The sequence below is a fragment of the Nomascus leucogenys genome, chromosome 13, assembly GCF_006542625.1.
Source record: "Nomascus leucogenys isolate Asia chromosome 13, Asia_NLE_v1, whole genome shotgun sequence".
Taxonomy (NCBI): domain Eukaryota; kingdom Metazoa; phylum Chordata; class Mammalia; order Primates; family Hylobatidae; genus Nomascus; species Nomascus leucogenys.
In genome coordinates, this window is record NC_044393.1 from 89,605,044 (window position 1) to 89,628,961 (window position 23,918).

Below are 23,918 nucleotides of genomic sequence, written 5' to 3' on the forward strand. Positions count from 1 at the left end.
AAACAAAAAAGGGGGCCGGGTGCAGTGGCTCACTAGTATAGACAGCGACTGTCTATACTATTTTACAAATCAGGACACTAAGTTTCAGCCCATTTACGTAGTTCATCCAAGACTAAAATGCTTGTGACTAAGGATATGGAACAGTCCTTATTATAGTATAGATAGTCCCTGACTGTCTTATTACAGTATAGACAGTCAGGGACTGTCTATACTATAGGTACACAGCACCACACCCTGCTAATTTTTGTACTTTTTTGTAGAACGGGGTTTTGCCATGTTGCCCAGGTTGGTTTCAAACTCCTGACCTCAAGTGATCCTCCTGCCTGGGCCTCCCAAAGTGCTGGGATTATAGGTGGGAGCCACTGTGCCCAATCCAAAATTACTATTCTTACCCACTTTTTTAGTTTTAGTTTTTTTTTTTTTGAGATGGAGTCTCACGCTGTTGCCCAGGCTGGAGTGCAGTGGCATGATCTTGGCTCACTGCAACCTCTGCCTCCTGGGTTCAAGCGATTCTCCTGCTTCAGCCTCCCGAGGAGCTGGGATTACATGCATGTACTACCATGTCTTGCTAATTTTTGTATTTTTAGTAGAGACAAAGTTTCACCATGTTGGCCAGGCTGGTCTCAAACTCCTGATCCCAAGTGATCCGCCCGCCTCAGCCTCCCAAAGTGCTAACATTACAGGCGTGAGCCACTGTGCCTGGCCTCTTATACACATTTTATTTATCAGAAGACAGAGGCATAAAGGGGTTAGATAAATTGCTCCAGGTATATTGGGAAAAGGTGGTGGAATTAGGGTCTGACTCCAGGAAGTCTGGTTGGAGACTGATGCTCTTAATGACACAAGGCATTATGGAGAGCATTTATTTAAGTGAGGCACGTCAGGAGGGAAGCTGCATTCACAGGCTCCAAACTAAAATAGGCTGAATTTCAACAGTTTGTTGTTGAGAACCTGAACTAATTTTCCATACAAAACTGCATTACACAGTGATAATTACATTACTGCATTACACAGTACTGTGCGATACCCAGGCAGACCCTCTGTTTCCCTCACGTAGTAAGTAATTTATGCTATGAGGAGATGCTATGAACGCTTACAGGGAAACAGGGGACGGGAGGGGTCATTTCACTGGGAGCCAGGCAGTTTCTCCCACTCTCAGGGCCACGGTAGTAACCACCACCTACAGGTAAAGCCTTGACTGCCCAGAATTAGAGCACGAGCCTGGCTGAGTTTGGCCTTTTCTTTGAGAGAGAGAAAGGGGCTGTAGCTGTGCCTTGCTTTGCCATGGTGAGAGCTCTATTTATTTTTAGAAACAGGGTCTCCCTCTGTTGCCCAGGCTGGAATGCAGTGGTGCCACCACAGCTCACTGCAGCCTCAAACTCCTGGGCTCAGGCAATCCTTGTCCCTCAGCCTCCTGAGTAGCTGAGACTGCAGTTGCATGCCACCGTGGCCGGCTAAGTTTTAATTTTTTGTGGAAATGGGGGTCTTGCTTTGGTGCCCAGGCTGGTCTCAAATTTCTGGGCTCAAGCGATCCTCCTGTCTCAGCCTCCCTGTTGTCTGGGATTATAGTTCTGTTTTTATTTTTTAAAATCTCATTGGAAACAATATTTGTATAGGTCAAATTTTAAAATGATAAAGTACCTATGAAATAATATCTGAATGTTTAAAATGTTTTCATAATAAGTGCCCTGACAACAAAAGATATTTGTACCGTTAAAGGCTCTCCAAATCTCAGCAGATGGCTCACTTATTTAAAGCACATGTAATGCAGGCCGGGCGCGGTGGCTCATGCCTGTAATTCCAGCACTTTCGGAGGCTGAGGCGGGCGGATCACTTGAGGTCAGGAGTTCGTGACCAGCCTGGCCAACATGGTGAAACCCCGTCTCTACTAAAAATATAAAAATTAGCCGGGTATCGTGGTGTACACCTGTAATCCCAGCTACTCGGGAGGCTGAGGCAGGAGAATCGCTTGAACTGGGGAGGTGGAGGTTGCAGTGAGCTGAGATTGCACCACTGCACTCTAGCCTGGGCGACAGAGAGAGACTCTGTCTCAAACAATACATACATGCATACATAAAAATAAAGCACATGCAATGCAAGTGGGAATCCAGATTAGGTGTTGGGGTTTGTTGGGATGGGATTAGCTTTTATCCCAGTGGTTACTGTCAGACACCTGGGATTTCAAGACATAGTTTGAATGTTTTGTATAATCCTTCTATATTTCCAAGAACAAGATGCTAATATAAGAGTTCAGGCCAGACACAACGGCTCATGCCTGTAACCCCAGCACTTTGGGAGGCTGAGGCAGGAGGATTGCTTGAGGCCAGGAGTTCAAGGCCAGCCTGGGCAACAAAGTAAGATCCCATCTCTACAAAAACTAACAATTACAAAAATTAGCTGGGCATAGTGGCATGTGCCTGAAGTCCCAACTACTTGGGAGGCTGAAGTGGGAGGATCCCTTGAGCCTAGGAGGCACAGGTTGCAGTGAGCTGAGATCATGCCACTTGCACTCCAGCCTGGGTGAGAGAGTGAGATCTTGTTTCTGGGGAATAATAATAATAATTAAAAAAAAGGTCAGCCATGCTTTGCATTTGATTTCTGACACATAAAAAGTATCACTAGTCTAAAAAGCATTAGAAAAGTCCAATTTGAAAACAATTAAAAACTCCCTTTAAAAAAATGAAGATGGGGGTGGGCGTGGTAGCTCACACCTATAATCCTAGCACTTTGGGATGCTGAAGCAGGTGGACTGCTTGAGCTCAGGAGTTTCAGACCAGCTGGGCAACAGAGCAAGACCCTGTCTCTATAAAAAATACAAAAATTAGCTGGGTGTGGTGGGGCACACCTATAGCCTCAGTTACTTGGGAGGCTGAGGTGGGAGGATCCCTTGAGCCAGGGAGTCGGAGGATGCAGTGAGCCAAGATCAAGCCACTGCATTCCAGCCACTCACTCTCACTCATTTTGAGACAGAGCAAGACCCTGTTTCAAAATAAAAGATGGTTATTCACATTGCAAAACTAATTTGCAAAACGATTCATCAAAAGGTTTCTCAAATAGCATCTCTATTTCCTGTATTAAAGTGTTGGTTTTCAGGTGACTAATTCCTATGCAGGAAGTCTGAAAGGCAAACAAATTAACATGAGGTACAGTCCATACAAGATCAAGGAGAAGCCAGAAATCTTTACATGCCCAGTTTCTAGAACTGGTGGGAAAATAGGATTCCAATTACAACATTTGATCTATCATTGTCATGTGCTCGTAACATATGCCAAAGCATGTAGAAAGTTAGCTCTTCCTAGCAGTTATTTTCTTTCTTTCTCTCTCTTTCTTTCTTTTTCTTTCTTTCTTTTCTTTCTCTCTCTTTTCCCTCTCCCTTTCTTTCTTTCTTTTTCTTTTTCTTTCTTGCTTTTTCTTTTTCTTTCCTTCCTCCCTTCCTTCCTTCTTTCTTTCCCTCCCTCCCTCCCTTTTCTCTTTTCTTTCTTTTCTTTTCTTTTCTTTCCTTTCCCTCCCTCCCTCCCTCCCTTCCTTCCTTCCTTCCTTCCTTCCTTCCTTCCTTCCTTCCTTCCTTCCTTCCTTCCTCTTTCTTTCTTTCCCTTTCTTTCTTTCCTTCTCTTTCTTTCTTTCTTTTCTTTCTTTCTCTTTCTTTCCTTTCTTTCTTTCTTTCTTTCTTTCTTTCTTTCTTTCTTTCTTGTCTCTCTTTCTTCCTCTCTCTTTCTTTCTCCTCCCCTCTCTCCCCTCCTTCCCCTCCCCTCCCTCCCCTCCGCTCCCCTTCCTTTTCTTTTTTTTTTTTTTTTTTTGACAGACTTTAATTCTTGTCACCCAGGCTCTTGTCACCCAGGCTCTTGTCACCCAGGTGCAATCTCTGCTTACTGCAGCCTCTGCTCCCTGGGTTCAAGCAATTCTCTCAGCCTCTCGAGTAGCTGAGATTACAGGCGCCTGCCACCATGTCCTGCTAATTTTTTTTTTTTTTTTTTGAGACGGAGTCTTGCTCTGTCACCCAGGCTGGAGTGCAGTGGCGCAATCTTGGCTCACTGAAAGCTCCACCTCCCGGGTTCACGCCATTCTCCTGCCTCAGCCTCTCGAGTAGCTGGGACTACAGGCGCCTGCCACCACTCCCAGCTAATTTTTTTTAAGTTTTATTTTTAGTAGAGACGGGGTTTCACTGTGTTAGCCAGGATGGTCTCGATCTCATGACCTTGTGATCTGTCCACCTCGGCCTCCCAAAGTGCTGGGATTACAGGCGTGAGCCACCACGCCCAGCTAATTTTTTGTTTTTAGTAGAGATGGAGTTTCGCCATGTTGGGCAGGCTGGTCTCGAACTCCTGACCTCAGGTGATCCGTGCCCTGCCTATTTTTTTTTTTTTTTTTGAGACAGAGTCTGGCTCTGTTGCCCAGGCCAGAAGGCAGTGAGGCGATCTCAGCTCACTGCAACTTCCACCTCCAGAGTTCAAGCAATTCTCCTGCCTCAGCCTCCTGTGTAGCTGGGATTACAGGCACCTGCCACCATGTCTGGCTAATTTTTGTATTTTTTGTAGAGATAGGGGGGTTTCACCATGTTGGCCAGGCTGGTCTCGAACTCCTGGCCTCAGGTGATCCACCCCCTTCAGACTTCCAAAGTGTTGGGATTACAAGCGTGAGCCACCGTGCCCGGCCTTAAACATGCAAATCTGATCATCTCTCTCCCCTTCTTAAAAATGTTCCTGTTTTCCATTGCCCTTAGGTAATAGGCCCAAATCCACACCTTGTGTACAGGTCCAGAAGACCTTCAGGCCTCATCCCAGACCCTTCCTGGCCCCTCGGGCCACACTCCTGACCTGCAGTTCCTCTGATATGATGCAGTCTTTCCTGTCCCAGGGCTTTCACCTATTCACTCAAACTGAACGTCCACTCCCCACCCTCCCACTAGCCCGAGCGTCACTTCCTCTTGATCCCGTCTGTTTCCCTGATAGGCTACACATCCCTGCTGAATGTTCCCATGGCACCAGGATTCCTCACAGCGCTGACAGCAGTTATGATCACGACACCAGCTGTGTCCTTCTATTACTGGTCTGCAAATCCCGTGAGGACAGAGTCTCCGTCTATCTTGCTCATTATTACATTCCTATGTCTAACACTCAGTAGGTGTGTGGTAAATATTTGTTGGTTGAATAAGTGAATTAATATTTTATTTTGTTATTTATTTATTTATTTTTGCTCTGTCGCCAGGCTGGAGTGCAATGGCACATCTCAGCTCACTGCAACCTCTGCCTTCCGGTTCAAGCGATTCTCCTGCCTCAGCCTCTCAAGTAGCTGGGACTACAAGTGTGCACCACCACGGCCAGCTAATTTTTGTATTTTTAGTAGAGACGGGATTTCACCATGTTGGCCAGGATGGTCTCAATCTCTTGACCTTGTCATCCGCCTGCCTCAGCCTCCCAAAGTGCTGGGATTACAGGCGTGAGCCACCTCGCTGGCCATTTTATTTTTTGAGACGGAGTCTTGCTCTGTGCCCAGGCTAGAGTGCAGTGGCAGGATTTCAGCTCATTGCAACCTCCACTTCCTGGGTTCATGTGATTCTCCTGCCTCGGCCTCCCGAGTAGCTGGAATTACAGGTGTGCGCCACCATGCCTGGCTAATTTTTGTGTTTTTAGTAGAGACAGAGTTTCCCCATGCTGGCCAGGCTGGTCTCAAACTCCTGACCTCAAGTGATCTGCCCACCTCGGCCTCCCAAAGTCCTGGGATTACAGGCGTGAGCCACCGTGCCTGGCCCAGTGAATGAATATTTTAAAAGCTGGTTTTAAGTGCCACATTTACTGTTTATAATTTATCCCTACTTCAAGATTAAAAAAAAAGCAGCTGTATTCTTGAGTTAATTTTTAGTAAATTGTTTTGAATCCATTTCCCCCAGGATTATTTTCATCTATGGATTGAAAAAGCTTGGCTACAGGCCAGGTGTGGTGGCTCACACTTATAATCCCAGCACTTTAGTAGGCTGAGGCAGACAGATGGCTTGAGTCCAGGAGTTCAAGACCAGCCTGGGCAACATAGCAAAACCCTGCCTCTACAAAAAATACAAAAATTAGCTGGGTGTGGTGGCATGTGCCTGTGGTCGCAACTACTCCGGAGGCGGAGGCAGGAGAATCGCTTGGCCCAGGAGGCGGAGGTTGCAGTGAGTTGAGATTTCAGCACTGCACTCCGGCCTGGGCCACAGAGCAAGACCCTGTTTAAAAAAAAAAAAGCTTGGCTAGCCTGGCACCTAGCAACCATTTAAAACATCATCCAGCTGGGTTAGAAACCAAGGATACCACGCGCTAACTTCCATCATCCTCCTCCAGCTGCCAGAGGCTTTCTGCCTGTCTATCCTGAGTGGCCACGGGCAGCTCTTCCCCATGGCTCGCCATACTCAGGAAGGGTATTCCTACCACCAGGTGCTCAGGGCAGGCGGCTAGGCAGGAGGAGGCTTCCGTTAGCTCTCAGCTTGCATTCTGTTATCAGGTCCACCGTGTACTATGACCACTCACAGGGTTTCTGCTTTTCTCTATCCTGGATCTAAACCCTATATGTCAGAAGAAAAAACTATTTCTGTCCCTCATTGTGGCTAATATCCAACAATTTCCACCTTTCAATGAGAAATGACATGAAAATCACTCTTGTAATGGACAACAGCAACCTTGGAAGAGCAAGCACTGTCTCTCTGTTTTCCAATGTAGCCTCTATTGAAATAAATGGCTTTACTAAATCAAGTTTCTCAGAAGCTTCCAGAGTAGCTTTTGCTCTAAACATCAACTTAATCAAACAACGTGCTCCTTTGAAGACTCGAAACATTCAGTTTTTAGACGTGGTAATTCTGAGTTGTCTCAGGGATGTCTTGCTGACTGACATGGACCACAGCTTGGCTGGTAAGTTAATTTTAACTGTTAAACCTGTGAGAGCCGAGGGTTGCTGCCCAGCCAGAGAGCTGTGGGGATCTGTATCGGTCCCATAGAAGATGGAAATTATGGAATCAGTAACAGCACAGTGTGATCTGGCAGCCATATAATGACTGAGGTTTCATGTCCTCAAGAAGTTCTGAAAGTCTTACACTAAATCTCCAAGGAAAGGCCAAATTTATATGATGCCAAAACAATCAGCTGAAAAGTTGAAATTTTGGTCAATGCAGTTATTTGGTTTCATAAAGATCTACAAGCTGTCACATGACCAAGTTAAACTGAAATTTAAAAATCTGAAGTCCAGTTAAGACATTTTGAGTATGTAGACACACGTGAATGCAGGATGGTGCTCACACTTAAAAAGTAGTAACTTTTCTTGTTAAATGTCGGCCTTAAGGCATTCTTGCCAGAGCTATTAAATGTATGCCATGAAACACATATAACCAAGTTAATGTTGCTGTAGGAACCTTATCTTTGGAATTTCCTGACATTTGAGGGTTTCTCATTTTCCATATTAGGATTGAAGGCCTAAGTCCTTGCATTTAATTTCCTGGGGCTTTAGAGAAATGAAGAAAGAAAAGAGAAGACAGCAAATAGAGAGGGAGAGAGAAAAGGAGGGAAAAAGGAAGGAAAGAGAAGAGGAGAAAAGAAAAAAGAAGAGAGAGAAATAGAAAGAGAAAAAGAAAAATATGCTTTCTTAAACTGAGGATCTGAATCCACTGGTTTTGCTCTTAAGGAGGTGAACTAATTGGCCTATGAAAATAAGCTGAATACATTCTCTAAGGCACACACAGCCTGGCCATGAAATTCGAAACCCCCATATCCTCTAAATCCTTAATCATTTCTTTCTTCAACCTTGGTTTGGCTTTCCTCCCTCAAAGAGGGTGGTGCATCTGCCAAATTCGTGGTACAGTCCTTTTTGTTTTTAAGAGATAGGACCACAATAAAGAGCATACTTTATTTTTTTAGGAGTAGAAAGTGAACATCTTGCCCTAATCACCTCCATTGTACTATTTTAAACAAAATGAAAAACCCAAAGCCAAAATTGTTAAAACACAGCTGATGCAACCATATTCAAATTGGCCAAGAAAAATTTCATCTTTGGACTGAAATAAGTTAACTTTAGCTGGTTATAAAGAAAATGCTGGAAGACTGAAAAGCGCAGATGGTAGTTAAGAGAGAAAAGATAATGGGAATAACTGTTCCCCAGGTTGACTCGCCTGCCCAGTGATGACACAGATGAAGGATTCCAGTTTCCCAGAACCAACCTGTCCCTGGGGGTGTGGGGCCTCCTTGGAGGAAGAGCCAGAAGGGGCGTGGAAGGGCTGCTGTGGGAAGCACTGGGCAGGAGCAGGGAAGTCATGGGAGTGCTCGGGGACCCGGGCTTTGGCACTGGCTGGAGAAAGGGTTTATTACTGGAGATGGATTCAAATTTTCTCAGAACATAAAGAAGGAAGCATCTAAGTTCTTCTCCAGACCTCACGTAACACTGAAACTCAAACCTAGTAAAGATAGTGCAATCATCCTGTATGTATTCTGTAAAAAAAAGATAGTGCAATAAAACCCAAGTATAGACCAGTCTATTTACTGATATAAAAATCTTAAAATATTAGCAAATAAAATTCAGTAGTACATTAAAAGAATAATAAACCAGACCCGAATAGGAGTTCATCCCCCACATTTAAGGATGGGTTAATATTAAGATATAAATTCACTATGAATGGATCAGAGCAGAAGAATCATATGATCATCAGGGGTTTCTGAAAAGTAACAAAAATCTAGTCTCTAATCCTAAGATTTAAAACTCTAAGTGAAAAAATAAATATAAATGGACACTAACTTGATAACGTAAAAACATATCTCAAATAAGGGTGCCTGTGAGTGAAACTCTAGATGCATTACCATTAAAGTTAGGGGCGAAGTAAGGCTGCACACTGCTTTCAGCACTATGATTTAACACTGTTCGGAAGTCTCAGCCAGTGCAATTTGGTTAGAGAATTAGGTATAAATTAAAAAGAGAAAGGTAAAATGATGATTCTTTGTGGATAATATGGTTATATTCATAGAAAGTCCAAGAGAATCAACTGACAATTAGAAATAATAAGAAATTTAAGATGTCTTTAAAAATATACATATATATACACACAAACACACACAAAATAAGTAGTTTTCTTAAATACAAAGACCATATGAGAAAAAAGACTACATTAACCATTGCATTAAAAAGAGAAAAGACTTAGAAATAAATGTAGCAAATACATAGCATGCCAAATAATTATATATTAATTACAAAAACCCCCACATATTTTATGTATGTGAAATTTGATAGTAATATTTAGAACATTCAGAAAAATACAGGCAGAAACACTCAAGACATTTTTGGAAAAGGTGAATAATAACTAAATAAACAAATAAGAGGTTTATAATTACTAAAAAGGAGAGAGACAAAACGGTTATTATTTTTTCGCATATGACATGATGTTATATATAGGAAATCCAAGAGGATCAACTGACTAATTATTAGCAACATTAAGAACTTTCTATAAGCCCTACTAGATATTAAAATACATTATGGGCTGGGCGTGGGGCGCACGCCTGTAATCCCAGCAGTTTGGGAGGCCAAGGCAGACAGATTGCTTGAGGTTAGGGGTTCGAGACCAGCCTGGCCAACATGGTGAAACTCTGTCTCTACAAAAAATACAAAAAATTAGCCAGGCGTGGTGACGTGCGCCTGTAATCTCAGCTACTTGGGAGGCTGAGGCAGGAGAATTGCTGGAACCCAGGAGGTAGAGGATGCAGTGAGCTGATATTTTGCCACCGCACTCCAGCCTGGGCAATACTCTGTCTCGAAATAATAATAATAATAATAATACATTATGAAGTTAAAATAATAGTTTGGTACTGAAAAAGAAATAGCCTGATTAATTAAACAGAATGGAGCCAGAGAAAAATAAAACACCTAACACATATTAAACAGGCTCTGTACTAAGTTTATGTTACACATGTTAACTCATTCAGTCTTCATAACAACTCTGTGAAGTGGTTACTATAATGTAATTATCACCATTTTACAGATAGGTAAAATGAGGCCAACACAATTTAGTGGCTTGTCCAATGTCCTACAGCTAGTAAGCAGCAAAACTAGTAATGCTATATGCTCCTTATCACAGCATTATTTGTAAACTGGGAATAACTTATATATATTTACATATATATACATATATGTAAATAAATTCTAGAATATGCAAGCTTTTTTCCCCCTTGAAGAGAACATAAGAAATTATGCTATTATGCTATTTACAGGGGAAGTGGAAAAAAAAAGAAATTATGCTATTTACAGTCAAAAGAATCATCCTACATGACAGACCATGCTGAGTGGGGGGGGTGACAGGATTTAATTTATAGTTTATATTTTTAGAAGACTCCTCTGGCTGCTGAGGGAGGAATGAATGTTCTAGGGGTGGGAGGTGAATCCAAGATGATTAAGATGGTAGCAGTGGAGATGTAGGCAGATTTGGGACAAAATTTTGAAACTAGAACCAAAGGACTTGGTAATGAATTAGGAAGGGGTATGTGAAAAAGAAAGGAATCGGAGATGACTTTTTAGGTTTGTGGCCTAAGCAACTAAACAAAGGGTGATGCCATTTAGTAGGATGACAATTATTTTAGGAGGAGGTGGTTACTGGTGGCCTGGATGGAGAATTTGGGTTTGGACACGTTAGGTATAAATGATAAGACAACCAAATGGAGATCCAAGCAGGAGATGACTACACAAACCTTAAGCTGGGGGAGGGAGCTGGGGCTGAATGCCTCAATTTGGGAATCGTAAGCATGACATTGACTTTTTTTTTTTTTTTTTGAGACAGAGTCTCACTCTGTCACCCAGGCTGGAGTGCAGTGGCGCAATCTCGGCTCACTGCAAGCTCCGCCTCCCGGGTTCATGCCATTCTCCTGCCTCAGCCTCTCCGAGTAGCTGGGACTACAGGTGCCCGCCACCACGCCTGGCTAATTTTTTTGTATTTTTAGTAGAGACGGGGTTTCACCGTGGTCTCGATCTCCTGACCTCGTGATCCGCCCGCCTCGGCCTCCCAAAGTGCTGGGATTACAATCATGAGCCACCGCGCCTGGCCGACATTGACATTTAAAGCCATGGGACTGGATGAGATCATTTAGGGAGTGAGTGTAGATGGAGAAGAAAAGTCTCAAGTCTGGCCCTGGGTTGAGGTGGGGGTAGGTTCGGGGTGTGCTCTGACAGATAGAAGGAAAAAAGAACTGAACTCAGAGGAGCCAGAGAAGCAGGACTTCCAGGGACACGGGTGATCCAGAAGCCAAATGAAGGAAGTGTTGCCAGATGGAGCGAGTCAACAGGTGTTCCTCAAATACTGAGAGGGGCCAATTAAGAAAAGAACAAAGAACTGGCAATTGGATTTAGCAAGATGGAGGTTACCGGTGGCCTTGGGACAGGGTAATTTCAGGAGGTTCCCAAAGCTCATTGGGGTGGGTCAAGAGAAAATAGCAGGTGAAATGATGAAAGGGAGTACCACAGCTGTTCTGAGGAGTTTTGCTCTAAAGCTGGTTTCTAGATTAGCGGGTATCAAACCAACTAGCGTGTTACAGAAATGGACTAGAGACTAAGTTGCAAAATAGAAAAACTGTTTTCGAAGCACAGATTTTATTTTTAAGCATTAACATGCTTTATTATTTAATGTGCTATTTTAACATTATAAAACATTCACAGTGCATGCATCCATATGTATAAATGAGGAAACTGAGGCTTCGAGAGGTTAAATAACTTGTTTAAGGTCACATAGATAGACACTGATAGGGCCAGTGTAGACTGGAGGCAATGTGTTCCTAAAGCCCACCCCAAGAAAAATTCAAGCACTGGTAGTTAGCAGGGACTACCAGGTTGTAGACTGCCAGGGTTAACATGAGTCCTTCATCTAACTCTTGGTTACTGTCCCAGTTCCAAGTCCTTATTACTTCTAAAGGGTAATTTTTAAAAGCACATACTCATTTTTTGTGAGGACTGAGAACAAACACAAAATACATGCATCAGTTACCAAGTTTCCAGTTAATTAACAAAGTATCTTAAGCTATGAACCATCTGGACTAAAAGATCCATCAGTTTAATAAAACAAATAATTCAGCTGAGAACAGACAGTTATGATGGGACATAAACCACTGAGAGAGTCAGGTGGCTACACTCTGCCCGGCCACACCCGGCACCTACCTGTGGTCTGCACTGGATTTCTGTCTCCCGGTCCACAGTCTTCTGTTCACAGAGGAAGGCGGGGGAGAGGAGGGCAGAGGCGGGGGAGGTAGAGAGGGCAGAGGAGGCAGATTTCTTTTCTCTTTCCTGAAGCTGATGCCAGGCTTCCCATCTTTGTCTCCTTCTCCGGCATGTTTGAACGTTCTCCGGGGTTTTGGCAGAGGGTTGATGAAGGGCTTTGTGGGGGAACCCTCCGAGCCCCTGTAGACATTCTCAAGGCTCCGGTCCCAGGGCCTTCTGCATGAACCTTTCCTGTCCTCCACAACCTCCAGGGCAGGCTCCCTGCCTTCCAGGTCCGAGGGGTGGACCCTCTGGCTGACTTCTGAGCCACTCCCGCCTCCGAGGTTCTCAGGAAGGGTGGGCCCTGCCTCTGCTTTGTCAGGAGGGCAGTGTGGGGAGTAACAAGTCCCTGGCAACTGGGGATCCAGCCCTGCCGACCCATCCTTCAAAGCCTGCTCGAGTTTCTTGACCTGCTTCAGCACTGAGAGGTGATCGTTCTGAAAGCGTAGCTTGCCAAGTCTTGGCTCTCGGCCTCGGCCCCAGCTGGGATCCACTTCCCGTTCTGGCTGGCTTAGGTCTTGCCCCGGCCCTGGGTCCTGTCCCCCGACGTTCACTGCTCCTTTATTCCTCTCCTTCCCTGTCCTCTCTGTTCCTGGCCTCATTCCATTCTTAGCCTCTGTGACCTGAGTTCTCACCCCATCACTACTCCTCCTCTCCACCATACAGGATGGCAGATAATCCTCCTGTACGTCTGCTCTCCTGCTGGGCGCAGGAGCAGGCACCTCTTTCTTCCCTTCCCATTCTGATATCTTGTCCTTTATGTTGAGGGACTTGTGCCGGGGTCCGGCTCTGGCAGATGGGCAAGGGTTCTGAACGCCTCTGAGCTGCTTCTTCCCAGCCCTGCTGGCTTCTGCAGCTGGGTCACTGATGATCATATCCAAGCTGAACATATCCATTCTTGACTCTAGCGTGAGGTTGCAGAGGCCTTCCAGGGGGCTCCTTCTGAAGCCCGACTCCTGATCAGTCTCTAGGAATGGAATGGAGGACTAAAGTGGATGCCTTCGAGGGTCTTTCTCAGTCCTTGGACCTTCCACCTTGACCCTGCACAAGAAAGACAAACACCAGGTGAGTCATTCTTATTGTTCTTGGCTGGTCATAGAGATTTGCTACAACTTAGATATAAATGTTATATGCAAGTCACAAACCACAGACATTGAAATCCCTATTAAAAAAAAAATCACTTTGTGGGCAGGGAGCGGTGGCTCACGCCTGTAATCCCAGCACTTTAGGAGGCTGAGGTGGGAGGATTACTTGAGGCCAGGAGTTCAAAACCAGCCTGGGCAATATAACAAGACCCCCATCTCTACAAAAATTTTTTTTAAAAACTCAATTTGTGTTTTCCTTGGGGAGACAGCATGGTGAAATGAAGAAGCAATCGGGTTTCGGAGTCGGATAGGCTTGGGTTTAAATCCTAATTCAGTCACATGACCTTAGGCAAGTTGTTTAAGTCCTCTAAACCTCAGTTTCCACCTCTGTAAAATGAAGATAATAATAATATGGGCCAGGCATTGTGGCTCACACCTGTAATCCCAGCACTTTGGGAGGCCGAGGTGGGTGGATCACGAGGTCAGGAGTTTGAGACCAGCCTGGCTAACATGGTGAAACCCCGTCTGTACTAAAAATACAAAGATTAGCGGGGTGTGGTGGCAGGCCCTGTAATCCCAGCTACTCACTTAGGAGATTGAGGCAGGAGAATTGCTGGAACCTGGGAGGCAGAGATTGCAGTAAGCTGAGATTGCACCACTGCACTCCAGCCTGGGCAACAGAGTGAGACTCTGTCTCAAGAATAAAAATAACAATAAAATAGGAGTAACTTCATGAGGTAAAAGATTACATAGGCTGTTTTTCCTGCTTTTCTTATTCACAGGCAGTTCTTTGCAATGACTATTTAAAAACTAAAACAACATCACAAGTCATGAAGTTTGTGCTACCCCTGAACTTGACAAATTGTCTGATTCAAGTGGGCAAAGCCACAATGATTGGGTGCATCTGAACAGAACCTCCTCGGAATGGGGCCTCACTAGAGTGAGCTCTCCATGAGCCTTGCCACCAGAGCAGGGATTGTTCTGTTATTTTGGCCTGTTGTGGCCAAGTCTGCACCCCTAGCACCCAAAACAATACCTGGGAGAGTTGGTGGTCAATAAATATCTGGTGCATGAATGAATGCGTGAATAAAGAGGCAGATTCAGATTTCACACTTGGCTTAGAAATGCACTATCTAATAGAGTAGCCACCAGCCATACGTGACTATTTAACCTTAAATCCAATGAAATTCAAGCTTCAGTTCCTCAGTTACACCTGCCACATGTCAAGGACTCAGAAGCGCCATGTGGCTGATGGCTACTGTACTGGATGGGGAAGAAGAATATTTCCATCACTGAAGAAAGTTCTGGCCTAGAACATATATGTAATGATATATGCTTCCAAATGTAATTTTAGGAGATTAGGTAATGCCATGAAGATATTAAAAATTATTTTGAAAGAAAAACATTTTTAAATTAGTCTAACAAGAATGAAGAGTATCTGTGTTGTCCAGTGCAAACATTCTTCCACCAGCAAAGGTTATGACTGAGCATAGTGACTTTGGATGTGCCGACATTAGCTAACGCCTCACAGTGCCCATTTTCTGAATGTATAGATCTGACCGCATGGAAATTCTGAAACTCCAGTTAAGGTTCACCGTGAGGGATGAATAAGTAGCAATTTCATGCATCCTGTTACTATTTAGTTTTCTATTCCCAAGGTTGTTTGTGTAAAGACCTCTTCCTCAATGGAGACATTAGCACATAAATTATGCCACTGCTCTTAGTTGCACGGCATAAAATAGAAACTTGTGAAAATGCAAACACATTTTTTTGGCAAATGCCTTTTCCTATTTTAAATATGGCTATCAAGGCAGAATTCCTTATTTAAATAAACAATTAGGATTCCTAACAGTGTGTTTACAAAGAGAAAACATTTTTAAATTGTTCCATCACCACTGGAGACATTAGCATGAATTCAGATTTTAGTCAGAATCAGTTTGTTATTTCACTGAGGGTTCAAAACGCAGAAGTGATAGTTCTTGCTCTCACAGTGCTAGAGGCAAGATGAAGAGAGAGGGGACAGACACACACGTTAGAAACACAACAATCCAGGTTAGTGCCTGCATGGGGATGACTGATAGTCTACAATACGGTTATTAATGTCCTATATGCTGTGAGGCACTATGGCCTAGTAGCTAAATACATGGAATTGAGGGACTTGAGACTTGAATCCTGAGTTTTTCATCTTCCTTCTGTAGACTGAAACTTTATGAGTCAGAGGCCACATTTATATCGTTTACTGTGCCTGGTGCATAGCAGCTAGTCAACAAATATTTATTCAATGAATGAATGAATTCATGAGTTAACATGTAATGTGCCCAAAGTACAGCACACATTCTAAATCTTGGCATCAACAAATGGTAACTAGTGTTATTGTAAGTATCATAGTTATTGTCTAAGAGCCCAAACACATGGAGTGACTTCACAACTATGAAGCTCTGTTGGAAAACTCAAGAGGAACAAAGGATGGCTTGCTGAGAACTCACACTGGATTTACAAAACTCATGCAACAGAGGCAAGGATGCCGCAACGGTCCTATGAGTCCCTAAGGACAGAGTTCCTGCTCCATGTGGTTGCCGGCCCAAGAGTTTCTAGAGTTCCTGTTTCCAGGATTCTCCCACCCCATAAGGGGTTCCAGCCTAGGGTGCAGAGCTAAGAACCCCTCAGTGGCTGCCAACTGCTTTGTGGAATGTGAGAGGATCAGAGAAAGGGCTCCATCTGGGGAGAAGGAAACAATCACGCTGATATTAGATGGGAAAACTGACTGTGTACGGGTACAGCTGCAAATGTTAGGGCTCAAACATAAGTAAAATACCTGAACATCCTTGTAGTTAGAAAAATAAACCTGGAATTAGAATGTGTCGTGGGGATAGGGCTGAAGTTGCCAGGGGATCATCCTTTCCTCACACCGGCCATTAGTCAGACTCTCTCTTGATCACTTTGGCCTGAAGCCTTAAATGAATGCAGTGCATGGAGACGGTCTGCAGGAGGCTCATTAGAATGACCTGGAAAAGAGCTCCTTAGCTCAAGGAAGTAGGATCAGTGAAGAAAGAAAGGTGGTAGGAGAGTAAGAAGCTGGGCCAGTGTCTACACTCTCGGGGGAGAAGTGTTCTTACTTGTCAGCCAATTTGTAGTTCAGGTTTTCAGTCTGGCTGTAGCTGCCCTTGGCCGGCCTGCACACTGTCATCATGTCAGCACCGAGGGGAGTTCCAGGTTGCCTGGGGGGACAGGGATGCACACCCAGTGAGCCACGACAGCAGGGCCTCCCTCAGAGGGGAGCAAATCTAGGGCCCACACTCCAAACTATTTATCCCTGATAGATTCCACCCAGGAGCAGGGGGTGGAAATAACACACAATTCGGAATCCCCGGCCTAGCAGGTAGAGCAAGGGTGCAATCCTGAGGTCCACCCGGATTCAGAACTCATGCCAACCTCTTTGTATATATCTTTTTTGTTCATTTGTTTTTTCTGAGACAGGGTCTGGTTCTGTTGCCCAGGCTGGAATACAGTGGCATGCTCTTGGCTCACCGCAACCTCCGCCTCCTGGGCTCAAGTGATTCTTGTGCCTCAGCCTCCCCAGTAGCTGGGATTACAGGTGTGCACCACCACCCTTGGCTAATGTTTGTATTTTTAGTAGAGATGGTTTTTCACCTTGTTGGCCAGGCTGGTCGTGATCTGCCCACCTCAGCCTTCCTAAGTGTTGCGATTACAGGCATGAGCCACTGTGCCTGGCCCCCTTTGTATATATCTTTTAGCTAAGGTCACCAAAAATTTCAAGAAAACATACAATCTTAGAAAGCAAAACATAAATAACAATGAGACCCAATGCTTTTTCAGGCTCTCTAAGAACCACTGTGATGAGCTAATAGTCCCCAAAGAAGAAAGTAGTTGCCCTTTTATTTGACACAAGACATAAACCACACACCAAAGTGGAACTGTCTTCACAGGGATACTCTACCCTTCTGCGAACCCTTACACTGGGAGTTTAAACCCACACTGCCTTGTCTGCAGAGCCCCCCATGGGGAGCCCCTCCCAGCTCCTCCAGACGGAGGAGGAAGAAACAGCTAGTCACGAGGTCATCTGTCTGGTCTAAGGAACACCAGGAGATGGTCTTGGCAAACCCAGGAATCCCACTGAGCTCCTTAAACCCCCCAGATAGCAAGGCCTGTGTGGATACCAAGGCAGCAGCCTCAGCTCAGAAGTAGCAGTTGAAGTCTCTGGTGCCTGGCCCCCATATAAACTGAAGTAACTGATTAAACTTCATTGCTTCATAGCAAGTCCTTCCAGAACTCTTTGGGAAGAAGTGTCTCCCAACATGAGCATAAATGGACATGGCTCAGGTGAAGGTGCTGGCAAGATGAGGCCATCAGAGAAGGCCAACAAGATGGGCCACGCAGTTCTTCTGTAAGGCAGGAACACCAGCTGGTCCTCCCTAGTGGAGAGGAGCCACCTCCTTGACTAGAGCTCAAGGCATATCAAGATACTGGGTATTTACGTTACTTTTCCAGGGAAGCCCTCTCCCAACCCCTTCTCCAGTTTCCAAGATTCCTACCCTATTTCCCAGGATGGTTTCCCTGCTAGGTGATGGGATGGCTGCCTGATGTCCTGGTCTGGGCATCCTCTCCCTCCCGAGAAATCGAAGGGCAGAACTTCAAGACATGTAGATAGCTCTTGGGAACAAGGAGAGGAAGGGAGGAAGGCCAGAGAGAAAGAGAAAAAGAAAAGGAGAGTGCACATGGTAACAAATGAACAAGAGGGAGGCTGGGGAACCATGAGCTGGGGGAGCAAGGAAGGGAACAGACACATCTGCCAACTGTGTGTGTGTGGGTGGACGGGAGCATAGAGCTCTGGCCCGTCCATGGAATTCGGCTGTCCCCCTACCCAGCAACTCAGCACCAGACATTGTGGGGCTCGATCTATGTTGTAACCGAGCCTACTTCTTTAAAGAAGCCAGGCCCCAAGGCTTGCCCGTCCCATCATGCAGGGTAGTCCTGAAAGGCCTTTCAGGGACAGGAAGGAACTCATTGTTCCTCTCACAAAGCTCCGCAGAGCTGAAAGCTTCTGGAGTCCCTCCACTTGGCTGGGCCCACAGACACTACTCTTCTGTCCGGCATCTGGCAGAGGGCCCCAGTGGATGTCAGGCAGAACAGCCCCTCCCCACCACCGCCACCACCCTCCACGCAGACCAAACCCACAAGAATCCAACCTTGTTCCATATGAGCCAGCAGCTCTCTTCCAAGCTGGCTTCCCCTTTCACTGACACTAGGACAAGGTGCTAGGCTGTGTGCAGGATGCACCGAGGGACTCAAAGATGAGTAAGACACAGTCTCTGCCATCATCGAGAGCACCAGGGCTGTGCCTGGGTCACAATCAACCCGGTAACTCCCCCCATGCCCTCAAGAAAACAGTTTCCCTATAGTTCTCAGGAAGCACAGCTTTTCCAAAAGGAAAAAAGGCCACTGTGTCGAATGCACAGAGATGGATGTGTGAACTTGGAGGTCAAAGATCACAAAAAACACTTAAACGACATGATACTTAAGTGAACTCACTTCCCATCAGGGAGTAATAACTTCCAGCATGAAAACCACGATCTCCAGAGAAACGGCTGATGCCATATACTGAGAAGCAAGTGCAGGGGGCTTCAGAGGCTGGCACTGAGGGGGCATAGAATCCCCCTGAACACTCAGCAATCAGTCCACCAGCATTTCTGAATTCACAAAGATATTAAAAATGTTGCTATAAAAAATTGACCTTTCCCTTTTTGTCTCTGACAATTAGCAGTTGTTAACTGGCTGGGCATGGTAGCTCACACCTGTAATTCCAGCACTTTTGGAGGCCGGGGTGGGCTGATCACTTGAGCTCAGGAGATTGAAACCAGCCTGGGCAACATGGCAAAACATCGTCTCTACAAAAATACAAAAATTAACTGGGTATGCTGGTGCACGCCTGCAGTCCCAGCTACTTAGGAGGCTGAGGTGGGAGGATTGCTTGAGCCCAGCAGATGGAGGTTGCAGTGAGCTGAGACTGCACCACTGCACTCCAGCCCAGGTGACAGAGTGAGACCCTGTCTCAAAAAAAAAAAAAAAAATCATTAATTAAGTAACGAACCCAGCCGAATTTGCTAGTTGGGAGTGCTCTGTGACTTAAATTACCATGATAAACTTCACTATCACTTTATAGTCTGGGATTGTGAGATAGAACTATTTTCCAAAGTGTGGTCCATGGGGGATCAGTTCCAGTCAACCTGGGGACCCTGTCAGACATGCAGATTCCTGGGCACCTCTCCCCGATGTACCAAGACTTACCAAAGCCAACAGTCTGAGGGCTGCTCTGGAATCTGTATTTAAATATGGTAAATCAAAGGTCGCAGAGGCCAATGTCCTGGCCGGGGCATCTCTCGCTCGCAAGAAATCAAAGGGCTGGGCTTCAAGACAGCTTGAATTTTTACACAACCCAAGGTTCCTTATTTCTTTTTAGGCAATTTGGTCTTGTGATCTAAGTAGACTATATTCTGAGAGATAATGGAATGACTGATAGTAATAACACATTTTCCCACTCAACTGCTTTCCATAAAAATAGAACTTCCCATTAACCAGATGGGCTTATTACTAATAATTTTAATTAACTGGCTGGGCATGGTGGCTCATGCCTATAATCCCAGCACTTTGGGAGGCCAAGGCTGGTGGATCACTTGAGGTCAGGAGTTTGAGACCAGCCTGGCCAACATGGGGAAACCCTGTCTCTACTAAAAATACAAAAATTAGGTGGGCGTGGTGGTGGGCGCTTGTAATCCCAGCTACTCGGGAGGCTGAGGCAGGAGAATTGCTTGAACCCGGGAGGCAGAGGTTGCAGTGAGCCGAGATTGCCCCACTGCACTCCAGCCTGGGCAACACAGCGAGACTCTTTTTTGAGGGTCTGTCTGAAAACAAACGAAAAAAATTAATTAGACTAAAAAATCATGCAAAATTTTGAAGCTAGCTGATGAGTACACAAGAGTTCATATATTTTTTGTAGGCTTGAACATTTCTGTAAGTTTCAGAAACTAAGTCCTACAAGTTGAAGAAAAATATTTTTAAAATTCTAACATCTATAGCTGATTATGTTTATCAACCCAGTCCATAATCTAACCCTGTTGTTCTTCTTGCTAAAGTGAATACTGTAAAATCTTTTCTTGGCTCAAGAATTTTGTCTGGGCATTGACATCATGTTGACTGGAGGGTTCAGAAGTTAAGAAGCTGGGTGGGACTGGTCTGAAGGCAGTGAGTCAACTCAATTGATTATTCACAGTCAGTTACGCATCCAACTCCTTATTCTACTCTTCCCCGCTTCTCACTACTGCATTTGATATTTGTGGGGTTTTTTCAATTACTCTTTTTTTTGGAGACAGGGTCTCGCCCTGTCATCCAGGCTGGAGTGCAGTGGTCTGATGATGGCTCACTGCGGCTTCAACCTGCTGGGCTTAAGCGATCCTCCCGCCTCAGCCTCCTGAGTAGCTGGGACTACAGGCATGCACCACCACACGTGGCTAATTAAAAAAATTTTTTTTAGTAGAGACGGGGTTTCACTATGTTACCTAGGCTGGTCTTGAACTTCTGAGCTCAAGCAATCCTCCCACCTTGGCCTCCAAAAGTGTTAGGATTACAGGCATGAGCCACTGTGCCCAGCCTCACTTAACTAGTCTTAAGAAAAAAAAAAAAGCCAGATAGGAGAGTCTCCCTCAATTTTTAATCCTGTTGGGTACTGCGGTCTACTCTCTTGGCCAGCTGATGCTGAGAGATCCTCTTACTCCCAATTACGTCTGTGAATTACCTTTAATTTAGAGAGAGAGAGAGATCAAGAGATCTCATAGTGAGATGCTTCTGATCAGCCTCAAAAGCCCAGACAACTTAATTGCTCCAGACTGACATTGCTAGATTTTATATATATACAATTTTACAGTTCCTTCCAGGCTTATCTCTGAACACACTGTTTTTTGTTTTTTAAAGGGGCTTAGAATTCTAAAATGTCAAGTCATTAATTACACAACAAATAGCTCTCAGAAAAAGGGTCAAGAATTTAAAACAGATATAAAGTGTTTTCCCACAAGTAGAAAGAGGAAATAAACAAGATCAGGTCCCAAGGGCAGTTCTCACAGGACTGGCTGTGGACCTGTGGCATTTGGAGGAGGACCAAGAGAAGCGGGCTATGCCTGAGGGGAGAGGAGCAGAGCCCTCAGGAGGACCCGGCAGCTCCTGTAGAATCCTGCTGGGCCTCCCTGCCCACTGCTGTCTTTCTTCTGCTGCCATTTTTGGAATCCAGCAAAGGTAATCTGGAAACACCAGCCTGGTGAAGCCAGCACAGCCTTAAGGGCTAGGAGCCCAGCAAGACATCAACTAGTGGTCTGAGGCCTGGCCTCTTGGACCGCTGCTTCTGATAACAGAGCACCGTTCTTTTTTTTTTTTTTTTTTTTTGAGACAAGTTTCGCTCCTGTTACCCAGGCTGGAGTGCAATGGCGTGATCTTGGCTCACCGCAACTCCGCCTCCCAGGTTCAAGCGATTCTGCCTCAGCATCCCGAGTAGCTGGGATTACAGGCATATGCCACCACACCCAGCTATTTTTGTATTTTTTAGTAGATGCGGGGTTTCTCCATGTTGGTCAGGCTGGTCTTGAACTCCCGACCTCAAGAGATCCGCCCCTCTCGGCCTCGCAAAGTGCTGGGATTACAGGCATGAGCCATCGCACTCGGCCTCTCCTTAAATCTTAAAGCAAGAAGTGATTTAAATATAAAATGGGCTGGGTACAGTGGCCCACACCTGTAATCTTAGCACTTTGGGAGGCTGAGGCAGGAGGATGACTTGAGCCCAGGAGTTCAAGACCAGCCTAGGCAACATTGCAAGAACCCATCTCTACAAAAAATAAAAAATAAAAAAATTGGCCAGGTGTGGTGGTGCATGTCTGTAGCCCCAGCTACGCAGGAGGCTTAGGTGGAGGATCATTTGAGCCTGGGAGGTTGAGGCTGCAGTGAGCTTTGATTGCATCACTGCACTCCAGCCTACACAACAGAGCAAGACCCTGTCTCAAAATAAATAAATACATAAATATAAAATGAAATGTGGAAGTGTTGGTCAGCTGATGGATTTTAAAAAGTGGTCTATCCATACAATGGAATTCAGCCACATGAAGGAATGAAGCACTATTACATGCTACAACATTGGTGAACCAAAGAAACCTACTACATGAAAGAAGCCAGACACAAAAGGCCACATAGTGTATGATTCCATTTACATAAAATGTCCAGAATGGGCAAATTCACAGAGACGGACGGTAGATTAGTGGTTGCCGGGGGCGGAGAGGAGGGAGAAATTGTGCCTCATTGCTATTAATAGGTGAGGGTTTCTTTTGGAATGATAGAAATGTCCTAAAATTTCGTAGCGGTGATAGTTGCACAATGCGGTGAATACACCACAAGCCACTGAACTGTACAGTTTAAGATAGTGAATGTTGGCTGGGCGTGGTGGCTCACATCTGTAATTCCAGCACTTTGGGAGGCAGAGGCAGGTGGATCACCTGAGGTCAGGAGTTCGAGATCAGCCTGACCAACATGGTGAAACCCTGTCTCTACTAAAAATACAAAAAATTAGCTGGGTGTTGTGGCATATGCCTGTAATCCCAGCTACTTGGGAAGCTGAGGCAAGACAATCCCTTGAACCCGGGAGGCGGAGATTGCCATGAGCCAAGATTGCCCCATTGCACTCCAGCCTAGATGACAGAGCGAAACTCCATCTCAAGAAAAAAAAAGGAAAAAAAAAAAAGATGGTGAATGTTATGTGCATTCTATCTCAGTGGAAATAAATTGTGTAAGTACAGTGTATATTCCGTGAAAAAAATAAGATATATGAGCAGGGGAAGAGGTGGAGGAATAAAATCCACGCAATTATAATTTCCAGTGCCCTTTACTGATCTAAACTTGATTATGTTAGCTCTGAAGCATAAGTGAATATGTATTATATATAACTTGACACCAAAAGGATCATATTTGTTATACTAATTTTTTTTTTTTTTTTTGAGACAGAGTCTAGCTCTGTTGCCCAATCTGGAGTGCAATGGTGCAATCTCGGCTCACTGCAACCTCCACCTCGCGGGTTCAAGCGATTCTCCTGCCTCAGCCTCCCAAGTTGCTGGAATTATGGTCACGTACCACCACGCCCGGCTAATTTTTGTATTTTTGGTAGAGATAGGATTTCTCCATATTGGCCAGGCTGGTCTCGAACTCCTGACCTCAAGTGGTTGGCCCACCTCGGCCTCCCAAAGTACTGGGATTACAGGCATGAGCCACTGCGTCCAGCCCTGTTACACTAAATTTAAAAATAAGGTTTAGGGCCGGGCGCGGCGGCTCACACCTATAATCCCAGCACTTTGGGAGACTGAGGCGGGTGGATCACCTGAGGTCGGGAGTTCGAGACCACCCTTACTAGCATGGAGAAACGCTGTCTCTACTAAAAATACAAAATTAGCTGGGCATGGTGGTGCATGCCTGTAATCCCGGCTACTCAGGAGGCTGAGGCAGGAGAATGGTTTGAACCCAGGAGGCAGAGGTTGCAGTGAGCCAATA

General features: G+C 45.1%; 1 protein-coding gene across 5 annotated transcripts in view; it reads right to left on the minus strand.

Moving 5' to 3' along the window:
• Nucleotides 1-23,918, minus strand: part of DENND2A (DENN domain containing 2A) — a 122,126-nt gene that overhangs the window by 70,255 nt on the left and 27,953 nt on the right. For 2 of the 5 annotated variants that reach the window (XM_030825891.1, XM_030825887.1), the window contains exons 2-3: nt 16,442-16,543; nt 12,142-13,281 (exon numbers count right to left, since the gene is read on the minus strand). In XM_030825891.1, coding sequence (XP_030681751.1) covers nt 12,142-13,136 — 995 coding nt within the window. In that variant the 5' untranslated portion in view covers nt 13,137-13,281; nt 16,442-16,543. Of the gene's footprint in view, nt 1-12,141; nt 13,282-16,441; nt 16,544-17,878; nt 19,082-23,918 lie in introns of those variants that run through there. The other 3 variants (XM_030825889.1, XM_030825888.1, XM_030825890.1) reach the window with 3 other exon arrangements.